This window comes from Labeo rohita, chromosome 23, assembly GCF_022985175.1.
Source record: "Labeo rohita strain BAU-BD-2019 chromosome 23, IGBB_LRoh.1.0, whole genome shotgun sequence".
NCBI classification, from domain to species: domain Eukaryota; kingdom Metazoa; phylum Chordata; class Actinopteri; order Cypriniformes; family Cyprinidae; genus Labeo; species Labeo rohita.
In genome coordinates this window covers 28995773-29017189 of record NC_066891.1, presented here as the reverse complement: position 1 = coordinate 29017189, position 21417 = coordinate 28995773, and the positions used below count along the sequence as shown (strand labels likewise).

General features: G+C 35.9%; 1 protein-coding gene across 1 annotated transcript; it reads left to right on the top strand.

Annotated features, from left to right (window-relative positions):
* The first annotated feature begins 4716 nt into the window (after window positions 1-4716).
* slc34a2b (solute carrier family 34 member 2b) lies at window positions 4717-21234 on the top strand. Its single transcript, XM_051097085.1, has 13 exons — window positions 4717-4761; window positions 5786-5837; window positions 5941-6075; window positions 6158-6286; window positions 8607-8750; window positions 9468-9579; window positions 10818-11013; window positions 12651-12746; window positions 13287-13407; window positions 17492-17659; window positions 18151-18267; window positions 20206-20330; window positions 20415-21234. The coding sequence occupies exons 2-13, from the start codon at window positions 5789-5791 to the stop codon at window positions 20940-20942; spliced, it is 1920 nt and encodes a 639-aa protein (XP_050953042.1). The 5' UTR covers window positions 4717-4761; window positions 5786-5788; the 3' UTR covers window positions 20943-21234.
* The last annotated feature ends 183 nt before the right edge of the window (window positions 21235-21417 follow it).

The window sequence follows — 21417 nt, the reverse complement described above, 5'->3', positions numbered from 1 at the left end:
TTAAACAAATACAAAAAAAAAAAAAAAAAAAAAACTGAAATGACATGTGACACAATAACAGTATTATTTATTAAATTATAGTCAGTGTTTGAAAGGTTACTTTGGAAATGTAATAGGTTACAAATTACAAGTTACTTGATTTAAAATGTAATAAGTAGTGTAACTTTTCAATTACTTTATTAAAGTAATGTAACATTACTTTTAATTACTTTTTGATTACTTTTCTAAATTACTAATATTTTCAACTGTTAATCATTTTGAAACATTTAAACCACGCAGAGTTAACCTTACAGTAACGTTCAACACTGATTACTGTCAGACTTTCAAAATCCTGTATCACTTGAATTAAGATTATAATAAGCAAGGGATAACATACATCTTTATTTTGCGATAACAACTGGCTGAATGTACATTATCTCACTTATTACACAGCTGCTTGACAGATTATTTAGATGTTTCATGTCAAAATTATTAGACACAAAACACTGATCTGAGCTGAAATACTTGAATGCAATTTTAGTTATGCAATGCAGTCATACCAGTTTTCTTACATAACATTTCACCACATAATTAATTAAGTAGTAGTGCTAGTTTGTTAGTTATCTTATAATCCATTACAGTGGACAAAAAAAAAGTCCACGATACCAGGATGACAGAATTAAGAAATTGTACAAATAATATTGAATTAAGCTTTAATATTTTATGAGCTAACCGAACGCAAAGCTTCCGCCAAAAAACGATCAAGCATATAGCACCGACTTAAGATGCCCCGAATGAGTCTGAGCTGTGGAATAATTTAATTTAAAGCACAGCCACCACAAATTCAGACTTTTTTTTTTTTTTAACTCTTTTTGGGGGGGGCTTTTTACGCCTTTTATAGTGATAGGACAGTAGAGAGATCACAGGAAATAGCTGGGAGGAGAGAGGGGAGCGGGATCGGCAAAGGACCTCGAGACGGGAATCAAACTCGGGTCACCGTGAGCGCAGTTGCACTATATGTCATAACAAGATCATAACATAAATAACATCACAAGAAATAGTTTAATAGCTATGATACTGGGTTTAGAATCAAATGTTTGCATAGTCATGACAGAAAACACTAGCATCTAACAATGCCTTGGAAAAAACAATCTTAAAAAATAAAGTTTATGCATAAACCCAAATAGGAAATAAAATTATTGAATAAGCATGTGTCCTATTCTGTGTCCTAAACTCCTGAAACATTGGTGTCTCATTTTAGAGCAGTCAATGCAATCTGTGAAAGAAGTCAACTGAATCTGTAAGTGGGTGTGGGTGTGTGAAAAAATTCAGATGTAATCCCCTTTGTAATCACTGGCATTTTTTAAAAGTAACTGTAATTTAATTACACATTTTTTCTCAGTAACTGTAACTAATTATGTGTCTTTTCTTTTGGAATACATGTAAAATGCTTAAAAACATTTACAGGATGATGATGTGTAAATGTTTCTCATTTTGTTTACTTTTTTTTTTTTTTTCCATTTAGTATTGCACATCAGAAGCTACATAAATATTTATATGTCTCCGAGAAGACAGTATAAGTACAATTTACCCTTATCATCCATTTCAAAGAGTTTACACCCCCCAGCTCTAAATGCATTGTGTTTTTTTTCTTTTATCAGTGAATCAGTGAGTCCCTCAGCTGTCCTCAGTGTGATTTATTAATTTATTTATTTGTTTATCGTAATTGCAAGCCTGTCTCTGTAATACTCTGATGTCTATATGGCTCGCGTTCCACCTTCAATTAAAGTATATGGGACTTTTTTTCTTTCTCCTTTTTTTTACTGTCCATTTTATAGTTCAGCATGACCAATAAAACTTTGATTACTCAGAAAAGTACGAGCACACCCCTCCCCAACAAGCCGCATGATCTAAGGTATTATTCATGTCTGACATTAGTTATACACCTAAGACAAATACTCCAAATCTAAAATGTAGTGATACTGTCATACTGACAATTCAGCAAATCATGACCCAAATACTTTTCTGTATTGGTTATTTCCAGGTGTTCTACCAATATTTTTGTGCGGTTGTGTTTGTTTGTATGTTTATTTGTTATTTATTTATTTTTGGAGATGAAAGAAATGTTTCTAAATTTAAGGTAAATGTGATTTTCCGCCAGGATCTTGTTTTTGTTTTGTTTTTGCAATGTAGTGATTACTGTCTTAGCAAACACCAATAATTTTGACTTGAATATATGTGTATTACAAAGAAAAAAAAACTACATATTGAACTGTTTGAAGATTTAAATTCTGTTGTTTTTTAATGAAAAATAGTTCTGCTAGTGGTCATGTTTATATTTAGAGTGCATGCATGCCTGAAATATGATAAGATGAATATCTGAATACTGAGATGGGGGAAAAAACGTAGGTGGGTGAGGAGTTTCTCAAGCATTTAAAAGTATAAGTTTTATATGCATCAACCTTTCACCTTCTTAGAGTAAGATTGTGGCATATTATATCATCTACGCTCTTTAGGTTCAGGAGTTTAACCATACAAACTTAGTGAACCCGCAGATAAGCTAATTAAGCTTTTATCTGAATTATTTTACTGTGGGGGTGAAAACAACAAACAGTGTTTATTACATTTAATCTTTAGCTAGTCAGAGTAGTATAGTACGTGTCTTTTACTTTCATATGACATTTTTATCTGATATCATAAAGATAAAATAAGCAATGCAGCTGAGAAAGTTGATAATTAATAATAAACCTACAGCTTCACCACAAAAAAATATTTGTATGACGTTATACCTTGTGTGTTTTTAAATATTTATTGTAGTAATTTGTTACAAGCATGTTTAAACATGCTTAAAATTTATCTTACATACTTAAAATATGAGTTTAGTATTTACATTTTCATATTTGCACAGCAAGATAATATCAAGAGAGTACAATTGTGTTTGTTATGTATTATGTATGTCTATAATTTTTATTTTATTTTCACAGTTTGACCACATTTACAATAAGTTACATATATTTCATTGTTTTCTTCATGAGCTCTTTTATTTCTTTTTCTTTCTTTCTTTCTTTCTTTCTTTTTTCAGTTTTGTCTTTATTTATTTATTAAAATCTATATTAGGAGTTTTGAAAGAGACTTGGAATTGTATTCTTGTACTATTTTGTGTGATTGTAAAAAAATTTAAGGGAAATTTTCCTGGTTAAATAAAGGAATAATAAAGATCAGTACAAATTTCTTGACTTTTCTTCTCTTTTCTTTAAATCTTAAATTAAATTAAATCTTACCCATATAAAAATTGCACTGATTAATAAAATCTGAAAATAAAAAAAAAAATAAACACATTTTCTATTTCTATTCATGAATTTTAGAAAAATATCTATTTAGAAAAAAATTGTTTTCTGCACATAAATGAAAATATGATTTTCTAAACAATACTTAAAGTAAATGCTGTGACACTTTAAAGGTAACTTTAAAATGATTATTTTGCATATTGCAGTTTTGTTTAAATAATTTATTATTGTGTGCATATTATATGACTTGTTTTAAGTTACTTTTTGTTTTGTTTGTTTGTCAGCTGGGTTACTTCTGTTAAGTTTATCTGTTAAGTTAGCAAACACAAATATCTAAGTTGTTACTTAGTACAACTTAACATTTCAAGTTGACTAAACTTATTTTAGTTGACTGAACTTAAAATTTTAAGGCAGCAGGGTAACAAATTATTTTAAGCTGACTCAACAAATTGTGTTGTTTTTTTTTGTTTGTTTGTTTTTTGTTTTTTCACAGTGTACAGATAATATATAGACATAAATACTACATACTTTTAAATGCCAAACACCTACAGTTCGATTACAAAGACAAAATATTATTCTGAGGAAAAACAAAAATACTAACTATTACGTGCCCAATCTGGTAGTTTGTTATTTTCTAGATCAGTATCAAAGAGAAATACCTTTACGTGATGTGGCCGTTTGTCCAAAGTACTGTAGTGATATAAATGTGTTAGAGAGTTATGTGCATGAATACTTGATCCTTACCTTTGACTGCAAATGCTGCGTATGTATAGAACAGGATGGGAGGGACTGCAGCTCGCTTTTACTGACAAACATCACTGTAAATCATTGAACATCAATTTAACACACTCAGGCCTTGTTTGTAAGCATGGTATTAATAAGATGCTGTTGTCCTAATATAATAGTTTAAGATCATGCACACATTTAGACTTATTTTGGTTTCTACGGACACTAGAAAAATTGAACCATTGTGGGATTTTGGCTGTAATGTGCTTTTGTTTTCAATAGAGGGCAGATTCTGTCCATGACAAAGTAAGCTGTGAAAACTTCATAATATGAGAATTTCACATTCTGCTAAAATAGAATAGAATTGTATAGAATAGAATTGTATAGAATAGAATAGAATAGAATAGAATAGAATAGAATAGAATAGATATTTTAAATGTTTTACTGATGCAGATAGAAAATTCAGGATGCAATTTAGCAAAAAAATAAATAAATAAATTCCCCACATGCAAGATCAGCTTACCTACATACATCTTATATATATATATATATATATACAGGTTATATCACTCTGTGTGAGCTGCTAATTAGCCTATATTTAAGGCTGTGTGTGCTGTGAGTGAGGTGAAGCGTAGTACCACCCGCTTTGGACTTTAGATCAGTGACACACGAAGGACTGTCCTGCTGCAGGTGTATATAAGACACCTGCGCCTTCTCGACAGGTAGCCTACAGCCACTGGACTAACAACAGACACACACACACATACAGGTAGGGCCATTACTCTAATATAATGCTGCTCAGTGAATGGCAAAGCGTGCTTGGTTTTAATTGATATAAAACAAATATATGTTTTTGTATCTCTAAGACAAAGATTTGGGGCTTTTGCGCTGCTTTTTTTATTATTATTTTGTTCTTCTAGGCAGTGTAGTGTTTCTAGTGGTCTGGGTGTATCTAAGGATGTGATCGGTGCCGATGAGTTTAGATCATGAGTGTCAGGGAGTGCACAGGTTTATCTCTATCATCAAACTGTTGCTTAAGTGTGTGGTGAAATCTGATGAATATTGATGTATAAATGATCTGCTGACAGACATTGCTCACTGTTTCTATAAGTAAACACTAAGAAACTGAGATTTTAACACATGGGCAATTCAGCACAATCACGGCAGGTAAGCCAAAAAATCAGAAGAAAGAAAGAAAGAAAGAAAGAAAGAAAGAAAGAAAGAAAGAAAGAAAGAAAGAAAGAAAGAAAGAAAGAAAGGAGTTTTAATTTAAACTTTGTTTTTAATCACTGCTTTTTAAATGAGAAAGAAATAACGTTTTACTTTGAACTTTATTTACTTCAACTTAAAACTGTTCATTGTTTCAAACACTGCTTTGTAAGACTATTTCCTTTTAAGTTTCCAGTAATTAAATTTGTTATTAATCACTGCTTTTTAAATGAAAAACAAATAACTTTTTTTTTTCTTTTAAAAAGGTTTACTTCAAATTGTTTGTTTTTAACCAGCGTCCTTTGATGATACCACAGCGTGATTTTAAATGAAAAACAGCCTTTTTATGTGTATTTTTGTTTACTTTTTTACTTTAGTATTCATTGTTTTTAAACACTGAATGATTTAAAAGAAAGAAAGAGATGTTTGACTTCGCTTGTAGGGGTTGACAAACTTTTGGGACACTCAAAACAAAGAATGCAAAGCATTTATGTGTTGCAAAAGTGAATACACTTTAAAAGAAAATGTTACATTGTAGCATGCGGCTTCGTGACATGTTATTTGTATCTTTGTTGTAACTAAAGGCAATGGCTCCGCTGCCTCAGACTCATCCCACCACGCCGGTGCCGGAACTGGGTACGTTCCCCGTATAAATCCACGTCCACACAGAGGCGCACTTCCTTCTTCCCTCTGTTCCTTGTTTCTCTCTGTCCTCAGACGCGTGTCTTTACTCCCACAGACGCAGAGCGAGCGGGCAAAGATGTGGCCGAAAAGGAATCCGAATCCGATTCAGAATCAGAAAAATCAGAGCAGGAGCAGGAGTTTGACCCGTGGGACCTGCCCGAGCTCCAGGACACCGGGTTAAAGTGGTCAGGTAAGAAGAGCAGCAAGATCGAACCGCGGAACACGAGCTGAACTCCCGCGCGTCACGCTCTTTGTCTGTGTTTGTTCCGCAGAGCTCGACACGAAGGGGAAAGTTCTGCGCGTTTTTAGGTCCATCGTGAAGTTTATTCTTCTGCTGTGTTTGCTCTACATATTCGTCTGCTCTCTGGACATCCTGAGCTCCGCTTTCCAGCTTGTAGGAGGTGCAGTAAACTTTGTTTAACTTCTTAAAACTTTTCAACTTTTAAAAAATTAAAACCATTGTTTTATCTAATTGTTATTTAGAACTGTAAAATGGTGCTAAACTAAACAGCTGCACTATGAGAGGGAACACTTTACTAATTTACTAATGTGAATAGAACTTTTGGTAAAGTGGGTGACTTTTGGAGATTGCACTTATTCATGCTTCTTTAAAAAGTATCCAAAATGCTACATAACCTAACAATAAATCATTATGGAAAACTTTGGATATATTTGACCTTTTATTGAAGGCAAAAGTAAGGTAAAGAAATACTAAGTAGCTTACTGGGAAGACCCTGTAACATACGGCCCTCTTCTGACCAAACCCAAGATGTTTTTTAGACATTACTGGTAAAGTGAGACCGCCTCCCCCTCTCCCCCTCCCCCCTTTTTTCTTTCCCACAAGCTAGGCTGAGGCCTGCAGTGCAGTATAGTTTAAGGTATTTATTAGGGTCCGAGGACCCTACTGGAATTGCTCAAATCTTCTTATTCTTCTCCTCCTTTAAACATGCTCGAAAACTCATGAAATTTTGTACACAGGCCAAAAGTGGTGAAATTAAATATGATATGGGTTTTAGAAGTGGGTCTGGAAAAAATGACTCGATAGCGCCACCTATAAAATTTCAACAAAGTGCCCCTCAAGCTATGTTTTACATGCATGCACTAAATTTGGGAGACACATGTAAAACACCAATACCTACAAAAAAGTCCCCCGGTATGAAGTCTGAAACCTAACAGGAAGTCGGTTATTTTGAATTTTCTCAGCAAGGTTTGTGCCACTTTGGCTATTTTCAGTTGTTGTATTTAGACGAGCTCATCCTAGAGATTTTAACAGATCAACACCCAATTTGGTCGGTCTAATCTAAAGCCCTTTGTGACATTAAATAGGGAAGATCTTGAGTTTTCATCGAAGGCCGCGTCTTTGGTGGCCTGACAAGTTACGATGTTTTGCAGTGAATTTTTCACACGTTTTATAAGAGTCCTGTCCTGAACAGGATGGTCCATGCCCATATTCAGTTATAGTCATAGCACCACCTGCTGGCAACAGGCAGCGGTATGTTTTATGCTCTAACAAACTCTTAATAGAGATTTAATTACATCAATATTATATCTGGTCAGTCTAATCTAAAGGCCTTTGCCATGTCAAATTACAAAATCTTGAGATTTCGTTAAAGGGCATGTTCGTGGCGGCCTGACAAAGTTCGATGTTTCACTATTTAAAAGGAAGTTGTTATAACTCAGCCATACCATGTTCAATCTGCACCAAACTTCATATGTTTGATAAAAGTGCTGGCCTGAACACATCTACATGCCAATATCCAGTTATAGTCATAGCGCCACCAGCTGGCAGCAGGTAGTTTGGCACAAATAAATAACTTTGACACATTCCTCCTAAATTTACCACTTTAAATACTTATTTATTTATTTATTTATTTATATTCATTTGCTGTTTTCCTAAAGCCACCGGGTGGCAGTGAGCCCGGTTTGTTTTTGCAATATAGGCCTACATAAAGAAATGTTTGTCTTCATTTTGTTTTGCCATTTGAAATCCATGTGAACTCACTGCACGCTTTGTGGCATTGCAGTACACTGACATTTAATCCTTTTTATTGCTCTATAAGTTGATAATAAACTCTTAACTTTATGGTCTTACTTTATCAGTATCAAGTCTCATGGATGGAAAAAGAGATTATATAAAAAAAATTAAAAGTCTACTTGTTTTTTTTTTTTTTTTTTTTTTTATTAACAAATGGAAGTATATATTAATATACTGGTGTACCAAATTAACCATGATTGATTTTGTGATTTCAGAGGTTTCAGAAACTGAGTTTTAGGAGGAGTTTAGATTAGAGATTAGAGTTTGATTGTTTTATTAATAATAATTTATGACTTCAAATACTTTTATGGCGGCTCTTCGATTGAAAGACTGCTGACTTGTTTTTTTTTTTTAACTATGCTAGTAAAACCACACTAGCAACTAGTAGTAGTATTTTTATTATTAGTAGTAGTGCTTCAGAACTCTATACTATCAAATTAATCAACCATCAAAACAAGGAATTCTATTTTACACCGACTAGAAACTATATAGATCAAAAAGAAAATGTGTTAAGTGGCTAACCTTCTGTGGGTTAACGGTGATGTACTTCAAACAAACGACATCTTATCATAACGTTCATCAGTTTAACATGGTTAATCTGTAATAGAGGGTGGTTGTCTCTGTACAGAAATAGATGTGCTGTGGACACAAATAACATGGTTTCCTGCTTTTGTCATTGTACTCAGGGAAGGCAGCTGGCGATATCTTCCAGGACAATGCGGTTCTGTCTAACCCTGTGGCTGGTCTGGTGATTGGAGTCCTGGTCACTGTTCTGGTTCAAAGCTCAAGCACCTCCACCTCCATTGTGGTCAGCATGGTGTCATCTGGATGTGAGTTTCTGTGTGTGTATGACTTACGGTCATACAGATATCTCCTCCCTCATGATAAGCACTGCCTTAAAATAACAGTAGCTAAAACATAACATAGTGAAAAGAAATCAGTATCCACTGTAAAATGTTGCAATTTAAAACTTCAATTTGTATATTTGGATTTCATTCAGATTAATTCTGTAGTATTAAATCTCAATTGTATTTGAATTACATTATATTGTGTGCTACATTTTTAGCATTTTTATCTTTCTGAATACTTTTATTCAGCAAGAATGCATTAAATTGATCAGAAGTGACAGAAATCCTCTGTAACATTATAAATGTTGTTACTATTTCAAATAAATGCTGTTCTTTTGGAAAAAAAAAAAAAAAAAAAAAAAATCGCAGTTTCCGCAAAAATATGAAGCAGCACAACTGTTTTCAACAATAATCATAATCAGACATGTTTCTGAAGCAGCAAATCAGCATATTAGGCTGATTTCTGAAGGATCACGTGACACTGAAGACTATAGTAATGATGCTGAAAATTCAGCTTTGATTACAGAAATAAATTACATTTTACAATATATTCAAATAGGAAATGGTTATTTTAAATTGTAGTAATACTTCACACTGTTGTTTTAAATGTGTTTTTAATCAAATAAATTATGGTGAGCATAAGAAACCCATTTTAAAATCATTCACAGTATTGTAAATATTTTTCACTGTAAATTTCAGTGTTGGAGGTGAAGTCTGCAGTGCCGATCATAATGGGTTCTAATATTGGCACTTCTGTGACAAACACCATCGTGGCCGTAATGCAAGCGGGAGACCGCAACGAGTTTCGCAGGTAAACCCAAAAAAACAGGGCAACCACAATTATGGACAACATAGAAATATCTGTGATTAGTGATGGGAGAAACCAACATTTTCGAAGCTTTGAATAAATTGAACCAATTGCTTCACAAAATGATTCACTTGATGTTTCAAAGCACTCGAAACGCCACATGCTTGTGTTGAGTTTAACTTAAAGGAGAAGTCCGCTTCCAGGACGACAATTTACAAATAATTTACTCACCCCCTTGTCATCCAAGATGTTCGTGTCTTTCTGTCTTCAGTTGTAAGAGATTATGGTTTTGAGGAAAGCATTTTAGGATTTTTCTCCATATAATGGACTTCAATGGTGCCCCCGATTTTGAACTTCCAAAATGTAGTTTAAATGCAGGTTCAAAGGGCTCTAAACGATCCCAGCCGAGGAAGAAGGGTCTTATCTAGTGAAACGATTGGTTATTGTTTTTGAAAAATAAAATTTGTATACTTTTTAAGCACAAAAGCTTGTATAGCACAGGCTCTGGGATGTGCGTCCACGACGCTACGAATCACGTCTAAGTTCATCGTCTGTGTACTCCGGCTCAAAAAGATAGAGTATGGCAAAAAATGTACTTGCATTTCCTGTGTCTTTGCGTGTTCGTGTTGTAAACACTGGGTCTGTAGTTCTGCCTACGTTCCGTGTGACCTTTCAGTGTGATTCAATACTACGTAGTGTCGTGGACACACATCCCAGAGCCTGTGCTACACAAGCTTTTGTGCTTAAAAAGTATGCAAATTTTTATTTTTCGGAAAAAAAAAAAGATTGTTTTACTAGATAAGACCCTTCTTCCTCAGCTGGGATCATTTAGGGTCCTTTGAAGCTGCATTTAAACTACATTTTGGAAGTTCAAAATCGGGGCACCAATGAAGTTCATTATATGGAGAAAAATCCTGAAATGCTTTTTTTCTCAAAAAACATAATTTCTTCTCGACTGAAGGCAGAAAGACATGAACGTCTTGGATGACAAGGGGGTGAGTGAATTATTTGTAAATTGTTGTTCTGGAGGTGGACTTCTCCTTCAAGTCAGTGTAACATTTAACTATTGAGAGCCTTAATGGAGTCATTTGTATACTAATGTTCTTTTTTCCATACTTAAGATTTTAAGCAAAATATATCCGAGTGAAAGTTGCAGGGATATTTCAGCAACTTTACTTCCTTGCTGAAGAACTCAAGTTAAACATCTAAATGAGTTTTGTCATTCATTCTCTGTACCTCAGGGCATTTGCTGGAGCTACGGTCCATGACTTCTTTAACTGGCTGTCTGTCCTGGTGCTGTTGCCTCTGGAGGTGGCCTCTGGATACCTCTACAAGCTCACCAAACTTGTGATTGATTCCTTTAACCTCCAGACCGGTGCAGATGCTCCGGACCTGTTAAAAGTCATCACTGAACCCCTCACCAAAAACATCATTGAGGTGAGATCAGTGGATCTGTTGGTCTATCCAGTATGCACCTGTATCAGGCAGCTGATCACATAAGCTCTCCATTATGTCATTGTTTTTGTCCCATAATTTAACATTTGACAGGTAGGTTGCTGTCACATTAAGATCTAATGCACTGATGCAATATACTGACACCCATCCAGTTTTTGTTCTCTAACCAAGTTTACGAGGACACTTGCTATAATGGGAATTTCGACACTGTAAATAAATTAAATAAAATAAAAACTAAAAGGCAAAAACATTAAAAACTGACTTTTTCTGTTTAAGTGCTATAATTGGGTCAACGGTGCATCTGCCAACCCAGAAAACGTGGAAAAACTACAACCCAGTAACTTTTCAAGCATGTGAAAAAATGAGCCGCTCATTTTGCTCCCCCAGTGAACGTTTCCACCCATGGTGCTGCCATTTTATTTTTAACAGTTTACCAGTTCGAACTGCATGACCTTCACAGATATAATTGTGACTCTTTTTTTTTTTTTTATTATTATTAATTATGTGTTTTTAACAAACTTGTGTGTATTTGACAGTTTAAGAGCAATAAGACATGAAAGAGTTAGTTTAGTACTCACATGCCGTGTGACAACTGCTTTCTGTGCACGTGCTTTGGATGTGTGCGCTCAGAAACCCCTATATTAGAAGTTTAAACTGATATGGCTTTAAAACGCATGATTTAAGCGCGGTAGACATGATGATCAAAACCAAATGCTTTTTAGCAGAGTATCTAAGGTACGAACTGTAAAGGCACAGCTCTATTGTGGAAATGGAGGCGGGGGGGGGGCAGCAGCTCATTTGCATTTAAAAAACATGCATGAAAACAGCGTGTTTCTGCTTCCACTCAAAATAGGCATTTTCAAAATAATATAAAAGATTTGGAGCTGAAACTTCACAGACACATTCTGGGAACACCTGAGACTTACATAACATCTTGTAAAAAGGGACATAATAGGTGCCTTAGCTGGTTGTTGTTTGTTGTTGTTGTTGTTGTTGTTGTTTTTAGTTTTTTTTCCTATTACCCTTGAAATCGCACAAACTGAAATTTCGAATTGAAAATACGCCCAATGGAAACACGTCAAGTTCGCCAAAAACTTCCACATACCGTGAAAAAAGATTTTACGGCAATTTGAAAAAAGAATATTTTGCAAAACTGCAACGGAAACAAAAAAAGCTCACTTGGCATACGTAAAAGTCACATGGTCATTCTTTACTTGCCATTAATGATCGAATAACCCCTTATTTACGATTATGCAATATACCTAAACCTACCAACACTGCTCGTCAAGATTTATCGCATGTCGACGTATCATGTGATAGTGTTTTGTTTTTGTTTTTTTGTTTTTTAATTTGTTTTTTTTAAATCAACATTTATGAAATATTGTGAAAGTTTTGTGCAAATTTGTGATGGAAACACACTTATTGCAGTTACAACTTCCAAACTCATAAATACGAACAGCCTAGAAGGACTTGAGTGCTCTGATGCACTCAAAATCCGCCTTGTAATTTTTGGCCTTAAAATGCTGTTAGGCACTGAAACTACAAAAATGTAGTGATCTCTATGTACCTGCTTTGCTCTCTGCCAAATGCATTTAAAATCTTTTTCCTTGTTCTTACAGCTGGACACATCTGTGATTCGTGACATTGCCACTGGAGACCCGGCAGCCCGAAACAAAAGTCTGGTTAAGATCTGGTGTAAAACACAAGATATCACGGTGAGAAAACTGAAAGTTGGTTAATGATTGCAGCACACCCACCATTTCTCATCTCTCACTCGATTAGGCTGTTAAAACATGAGGAAATGGGATTTATCAAACAAATCGAAATTGTGTGTCAAGAACTGCAGTGTAAATGCAGCCACAGATAAATGTATTTATTCAGTGATAACAGGACAAAAGCTTTTATATTCTGTTATGTGTTGCATGTGTTGAGTTAAACTTGCTCCCAAGTCACTATTGTGGGTCTTATTGGGGTCATTTGTATGTTAACGCTCTCATTTCTTAAGATTTTAAGCAAAAAAAAAAAAAAAAAAAAAAAAAAAAATGGGAGCGAAAGTTGCAAAAATATGGCACTGTTTCAGCTACTTTGAATTTACTATCTGAACATAAGTTGAAGGTCTAAATGGATTTTTTTACAGTTCGTTCTGTGTACCTCAGGACATTTGCTGGAGCTACTGTCCATGGCTTCTTTAAAGTTCTCTTACCTGTTTTTTTTTTTTGTTTGTTTGTTTGTTTTTGTTTTGTTCTTTTTTCCAGAACCTTGTGAATATTACAGTCCCTGATATTATAAACTGCACAGTTGGTGCCCCCTGCTGGGAGGTGGACGACGAGATCTGGACTCAAGAGAACCAAACAGAAACACTTTACTTGAAAAAATGTAAGTGCCTCTGCTTTCTTTGTGGCTCTTGAAACAAACAACACAGGAACTTCCTGGATCAATAGAGGTTGAAGCCTAAAATGAATCCATTTCCCGTCCTCTTCCTTGTATAGTCCACTTACTTCAGCTCTAAGCCATCAACCGTGATTCACTCTAAGTGTCATGAGTACAATGGCTTCTTATAAATGCTGAGGGAGATCTTAGCTTCACCTTTCCCCCTCACCGCATCCAACTACTCTACTTTTCAATGGGGCTATTCTTCATGACAGCCTCGGGCGCTTGAGGCCAGTGCACCTGAACAATGAGCCTCTGCCAATTTGGCAGCAGGGCTTTTTGCTCTATGAATTTGGGTGATTTAAATCAATGCAAGTAGTTAGATAGCATGTTGAAATTCCAGCCTTGACTCGGTTCAGTGGATTTGAGTATGCAATCATTCTGGGGTCCTTCAGCTGTGAAAGAGTATGCTCAGATTTTCAAGAAGCACCATTCATCAGTTCCTCAACTGAGAATGTGAAGAGCATTATCAGTAGATTATATCAGGGGGTTTTTAAGCTTTGATGTCAAGGACCCCTAAATTTGTTAATCGCCTTTCGCCTTTCCTAAAACAAAGGCAGCTATATAAAGGACCGATTTATATCACTTTTTTTATGCTATTTATACTGTTTTTGAAAAATCCATTTAGGACTTTTTAACTTAATTTAAGACTGTTTACGAGGTCACTCGCCAAAACCGCACATTTTCTACATAATTCTGTGTTTTGTAAATTAAAGCACATTTGTGCAGAGATATATTGATATATCATGCTCGTGTTCATCCATCCAGCTAGTTTATGGATATGCACTAAATCTGAAAAGATTTCACACAAACATGGGAGGTTACTGTGTACAGACAATTATTGAAAACCCTTACACACAGGCAAGTGTATGTCAGTTGAACATTAAATGATGATAAAATGTTGGCAACATTTGCAGAGGCAGATGAAGAAAGCATTGTAAATTATGTGGAATGATGATCCAACACTGGCACTATTTGACATGACCCTTTGATCTTTAGATGCAAACCTTGCAAACGTTCCCTTGTGAAAGTGTGCTTAACTACACTGACCAAAATTATAAAGACAACACTTTTGTTTTTGCCCCCATTTTTCATGAGCTGAACACATGTACACAAAAGGCCTATTTCTCTCAAATATTGTTCACAAATCTGTCTAAATCTGTGTTAGTGAGCACTTCTCCTTTGCCGAGATAATCCATCCAATTCACAAGTGTGGCATATCAAGATGCTGATTAGACAGCATGATTATTGGCACAAGTGTGCCTTAAGCTGGCCACAATAAAAGGCCACTCTAAAATGTGCAGTTTTATCACACAGCACAATGCCACAGATGGCACAAGTTTTGAGGGAGCGTGCAGTTGGCATGCTGACTGCAGGAATGTCCACCAGAGCTGTTGCTTGTGAATTGAATGTTCATTTCTGTACCATAAGCCGTTTCCAAAGGCGTTTCAGATAATTTGGCAGTACATCCAACCGGCCTCACAACTGCAGACCACGTGTAACCACACCATCCCAGGACCTCCACATCCAGCATCTTCACCTCCAAGATCATCTGAGACCAGCCACGTGGACAGCTGCCACAACAATTGGTTTGCATAAGAATTTCTGCACAAACTGTCAGAAACCGTCTCAGGGAAGCTCATCTGCATGTTCGGGGTCTTGACCTGACTGCAGTTCGTCGTTGTAACCGACTTGAATGGGCAAATGCTCACATTCGATGGCGTCTGGCACTTTAGAGAGGTGTTCTCTTCACGAATGAATGGGGTAAGGGTGGCAGACGGCGTGTATGGCGTCGTGTGGGTGAGCGGTTTGCTGATGTTTGATGTTGTGGATCGAGTGGCCAATGGTGGCGGTGGGGTTATGGTATGGGCAGGCTTATGTTATGGACAACGAACACGGGTGCATTTTATTGATGCCATTTTGAATGCACAGAGATACCGTGACGAGATTCTGAGGCCCATTGTTGTGCCATTCATCCACGACCATCACCTCATGTTGCAGCATGATAATGCACGACCCCATGTTGCAAGGATCTGTACACAATTCCTGGAAGCTGAAAACATCCCAGTTCTTGCATGGCCAACATACTCACCGGACATGTCACCCATTGAGCATGTTTGGGATGCTCTGGATCGGCATATACCGCAGCGTGTTCCAGTTCCTGCCAATATCCAGCAACTTCACACAGCCATTGAAGAGGAGTGGACCAACATTCCACAGGCCACAATCAACAACCTGATCAACTCTATGCAAAGCAGATGTGCTGCGCTGCGTGAGGCAAGTGGTGGTTACAGCAGATACTTACTGGTTTTTGGAATAGGCCTTTTGTGTACATACATAGAAAAAGTCTTAGATCTTTGAGTTCAGCTCATGAAAAATTGGGGGCAAAAACAAAAGTGTTGCGTTTATAATTTTGGTCATATATATATATATATATATATATATATATATATATATATATATGTATGTGTATGTATATATGTGTATATATATATATATATATATATATATATATATATATATATATATATATATATATATATATATATATATATATATATATATATATATATATATATTATGTGTATATATAATATATATATGTATGTATATTTATTTATTTATTTATTTATTTTGTTTATTATTTTTTTTAACTGTCCTTTCAGATAAGCTATAATAGAAATAAAAGGTAATTTATAATGTTTGCTGTTTTTCCATTCAGTACGTGCCTCATAACCATCTAAACAAGGGTGCTTAACGCTGTTACTGGAGATCTACCTTCTTGCAAAGTTCAGCTTCAATCACAAATCGATAACCACCCTTACGATAACCACACATCGACACCCTTACCGAAAAGAAGTATACTTCAAGATTATTTTATTAAGTAAAGTTCAAGTATATTTTTAAGTATACTTTATGTAGTAAGTATACAAATATCAGTGTAATGGGTAGTATACTTTTAAGGGGACTATTTCAATACTCTTTGGGACTAAATTGGCCCACTTTCTAGTATATAAAAGTATACTTTAAAGTATACTTTAAGTATAACAGTAGTAAACTTTGAGTACACAACTAGTTTACATCTGTGTGTTTAGTTTGTAATGCAACTATACTAAAAGTAGACTTATAGGTATATTGATAGTTTACTAATTAAATACTTTTTATGCATTTTTAGTGCACTTTAAAGTACAGTCTCAGTAAACTACTAGTTTAGTAATTTTATACTGCAAGTATACTTGTTTCTTTAAGTGAACTTTACATCACACTTTAAATATACTACTATGTCCTTATTTAGGTATGAATTTGTATATATTTTGTATATATGAATATCTCAACATACAAAACATCAAAAGAAAGAACAGGGTATTTGCTTGTAAAAAAAAAAAAAATTTTTATTCTAGCTTTATGAATTCTTTTTTCATACACACTTGAATGTAGGTAAGAATCAAAACGTAGATGGAGTTGATCAACACCCCAAAGTTTGATATCTATGGTTTTGATGCTCTCTTTTCTTTTATTTTTTTTTTTATTTTTTTTTTTTGTCTGACGATTGTGTTAGATTACATGTGGAAGCATCTGTTGTTTCGGTTTCTTCGTCACTTGTTTTGGAAATTTTGTAGGCTTACAGAAGATGTGTAATAGCGCCCCTAGCATATAACAATGAAAACATGTATTCTCAGAGCACAAGTATAGCACAAATATATTTAGACTTTTTCTAAGTATAAGTATTCTTAAATGTCATCTTAAGTATGTTTCTGAGAAGTATAAAGCACATTTCTGAAAGTACATAAAAAGTAGACTGAAATTATACTTTCCTATTTTTGTTTAAAAGTAGTATACTAATAGCACACTTGAATAAACTTCTTTTTCGTAAGGGCACCGCTACTCTAAAAACCATTAAAACTACACCTGATCACCACCAGCAGCGAACCTGGACAGTAAATTTCCAAAAGTTTCTTTCTTTACATTTCTATAAGTTCTGACAGTCGTCCTTATTTTTCTCTCTCTCCCTAACTCTCTCTCTTTCCAGGTAAACACATGTTTGTGTACGCCAATCTACCTGACCTAGCGGTGGGCTTGATTTTGTTGGCTCTGTCATTGCTGGCCCTCTGTACCTGCCTGATTTTGATCGTCAAGCTGCTGAACTCCATGTTGAAGGGTCAGGTGGCGGTTGTCATCAAAAAGGTGCTTAACACCGGTAAGTCAGTGTCAGAGAAGAGTCATCTGCCGATAAGTTCTGCTGATAAGCTGTTCTGCTAACTGCTAACATTGACCTCTGAGATGCACTCTTTGTCTTATATGACCGTGTGTGTCAACAAAGACTTGTCACAAAAATTTGACCTTCCACTAAAACCATACATGTGGTAATCCCCAGTTGCATCTTATCACATTCCTGTAGGCGTAGAGCTTACTGGAATTGTGTTAGCTTGTATCCTGTCATATGATAGTCGGCACAGGTGATTCAGTCCTGCTGTCTGATGAGCTGAACAGGAACATTATATGAGCCTGAGTGTGTCTGAGTGCCACAGGTGCGTGTACGCGCATGTGCTGTTGGTTTCAGACTACGCTCAGGTACATGCTCGTTTCGTGTGGAGTGTTTTAATGCAATCATAATTTAAAACCAGGAATAAATGTACATGCTAAACGTATTGTTCATGACCTTTCTAATACGACTTTAACTGTTGCCAGATTTCCCCTTCCCCTTCTCTTGGGTCACTGGATACCTCGCCATCATTGTTGGAGCCGGAATGACCTTCATTGTTCAGAGCAGCTCTGTCTTCACCTCAGCCATCACTCCACTAGTCGGTCAGTATAGATACCCTATTGATTCGACTGGTTACCAAACTGTTGAAAGTTGAGTCGCCGTTTTAGTTGACCAAAGAACATGAGCCTAACCAACAATTTACGTAGTATTTTAAGGCTTTGTATGCATCTCTCTTGGAGAAGGCAATCCCAGGACAGACAGGGGTATTTGTAGGGAAGAAAATAATTAAATGTTTGGTTAGTAAGAATGATTTTTCCCTCAAATCACTGTGTAAATATACTACTGTTCAAAAGTTTGCAGTCAGTATGGTTGTTGTTGTAGGTGACAGTAAAGATGTTAAATTATTTATATTTATAAAATTTTACACTATTTTCTTTTGAACTTTGTTCATCAGTGAATCCTAAAAGAAATGTGTCATGGTTTCTACAAAAATATGGAGCATTACAACTGTTTTTAATATTCATAATCAGAAATGTTTCTTGAGTAGCAAATATCTGCATATTAGAAAGATTTCTAAAGGATCATTTGACACTCAGGACTTGAGTAATTATGCTAAAAATTCAGCTTTAAATCACAGGAATAAATTACATTTTGCCATATATTAAAACAGAATACAGCCTTTCACAATATTACCATTTGTGTGTGTGTGTGTGTGTGTGTGTGTGTGTATTTCTGCTCAAATAAACAGTCTTGATGAGCAGAGGGCACTTTTTTTCCTTCAAAAATTTTTGAAAACCTACCAATCCAAAACTTTTGAACAGTAGTGTATTTAATAAGAAATTTAATAACTAGATATGCATGAGTGGTGCACTAGGCACTATATTGCTTAACGTGTTGGCATCATGTTATGCTAGCAACATGTTAACACAATTAGTATGTTGTTAACATAAATTAAACCAATTAACATTCCATTAGCATAATGCTAACAGGGTTAGCATGTTGTTAACACAAAATTAGCGTGATTAGCATGTACCTAGCATCATGCTAGCATGTTTTAAGAAAATGTTTACCATTATTATAATAAAGTTAATGTGTCATTAGCATGATGTTAGTACTTAGGCAGGCTATCCTAGCATTCTTTAGCATGTTTTTAGCATGTTTTAGCACTTAGCTAGGCAATGTTAACATGACATAGCATATTGTTAGGCTGATGCTAGCACATTATGGCTTATTTGAATCATATTTCAGCAATAACCTATAATTTTTTGCATGCTGTAGCACTTGGCTAATCACTATTAAATTGTAGGTATTCATTGCTAGCATGTGTAGCATGTTGGGAGTCCTAATTGCGAAGCGTAAGTCTAAAGAACCAACTCCCATGTCTGTATGATATTCTGATGCAAAGATATAGGTCTTGCTAAACGGTTGCTAGGGTATTCTGTTTGGTTGCTAGGAAGTGGCATGGCAGCTGCCAGTGATGATACTGTGATGAAGAGCTGCTTGTCCGTATGAATGACATAAACTAACCCCCATGCCTCTGACATTCAAATTTATAGATATGCCTCTTTGGGTTTGGGTTGCTAGGGTGCTAGGGTGCTCGACAGTGGTTGCTAGGGTGTGGCTAGGAGGTGCCAATGATGATTCGTGACTGGTTGTTTGCTGCCCCAAGTCAAACAAACCCCACCCAAAAGATATCCATCTGGGCCTCTTATAAAGGCAGTCTATGGGATCAGTTGCTAGGGAGTAGCTATTGTGATAATTAAAGAGTACTCTGTAGTCTGAGTCAAAAGAGGCCAGCCGCTTGTCTCTATGATGATCTGATCCACAGACATACCTCTCATCTAGAGTTATTGATTACATTAATGTATTTGATGATTGACTTCCAACTTCTCTTCACAGACTATTTAAAAAAAAAAAAAAAAAAAAAAAAAAAAAAAAGCCAAGTAGTTCAGTCTAATTAAAAATCATTTTATCTGATATAACAAAAGTGAGCTAAAGGAATTTAATTAAGCCTCATTTCCGGTTTTCTTTTTATTCAGGTATTGGCGTCATTAGCATTGAGAGGGCGTATCCACTCACACTGGGCTCCAACATTGGCACAACAACCACTGCTATTCTAGCTGCCCTCGCCAGTCCTGGAGAGACGCTGGCAAACTCTTTACAGGTTTGTTACTGTGTTTATTTACGTTTGGTTTGATTTTCTTCCTGTGGTTGTAGATTAAAGATTATCATTTGTGTTTTCTTCCAGATTTCTCTCTGTCACTTCTTCTTTAACATCTCTGGTATCCTGCTCTGGTATCCCATCCCCTTCATGCGCATCCCTATCCGATTGGCCAAAGCTCTGGGCAACCGCACGGCCAAGTACCGCTGGTTCGCGGGACTGTATCTCATCTTGTGCTTCATCCTCTTGCCGCTGATAGTTCTGGGCCTTTCCATTGCGGGGTGGCAGGTCTTGGTGGGGGTCGGCGTGCCCGTGCTGGCCTTTGCGATCCTTGTGATTATAATCAGTATTGTACAGAAGCGCTGGCCACGTTTCCTGCCCAAAATCCTCCGCAGCTGGGACTTCCTGCCCAAACCGCTGCACTCCCTCAAACCCTGGGACAAAGTGGTAGTCTCCAGCATGGTCTTCTGCAGGACTCGCTGCTGCTGCTGCTGCAAGTGCTGCAACGAAAAAGAAAAGGATGACGTGAAAGCCAAGGAAAAGAGTTTAGAAATGTATGACAACTCAGCATTCACTGTAGATGATGAAGCTAAAGTAGTAGCAACACATTTATAATGCTTAACGGACACTTTATTTCATGACGTTCTGATAATCGCAGGGTAATGTCAGAACTAGTAATGCAGCATATAAGTAAAAGCTGCAAGTGATTTTGTTTGGTTATAATGCTACATTCCTCTTGTGATGGAATAACTGACTCTATATGATTCAACTTGAAGCTTTTCTTGTCTTTGGATTCTATTTAGTTTTACTGGGAATGCTCAAAAAACGCAAACTGAGACTATGTTGGACTTTGCTGTTGGTGCCTACAAAATATTTAATCACAGCATTACAGTTAGGTTTTTGTAAATATATAGTTCAGTTAAAGACCCTGTGAAATCAGTATGTCCTGCCCCATCTTCCTTTTTCAACAGGAAATGCATCAGGAAAAATATTGCACTTTTCAAACGATTTCACAAGGTTTTTAAGAACAAAGAAAATGCATCAGGTACATTGCCTGTAATAAAATGGCATCACAGTGCAGAGGTTGGCA

Bases quoted from the DNA above. Each gene is read 5' to 3' on its own strand.
- slc34a2b (XM_051097085.1), top strand. From the start codon at position 5,789: ATGGCTCCGCTGCCTCAGACTCATCCCACCACGCCGGTGCCGGAACTG. The intron at 9,580-10,817 runs GTAAACCCAAAA...TCTGTACCTCAG, and splicing joins GACCGCAACGAGTTTCGCAG to GGCATTTGCTGGAGCTACGG. The intron at 20,331-20,414 runs GTTTGTTACTGT...GTTTTCTTCCAG, and splicing joins CGCTGGCAAACTCTTTACAG to ATTTCTCTCTGTCACTTCTT.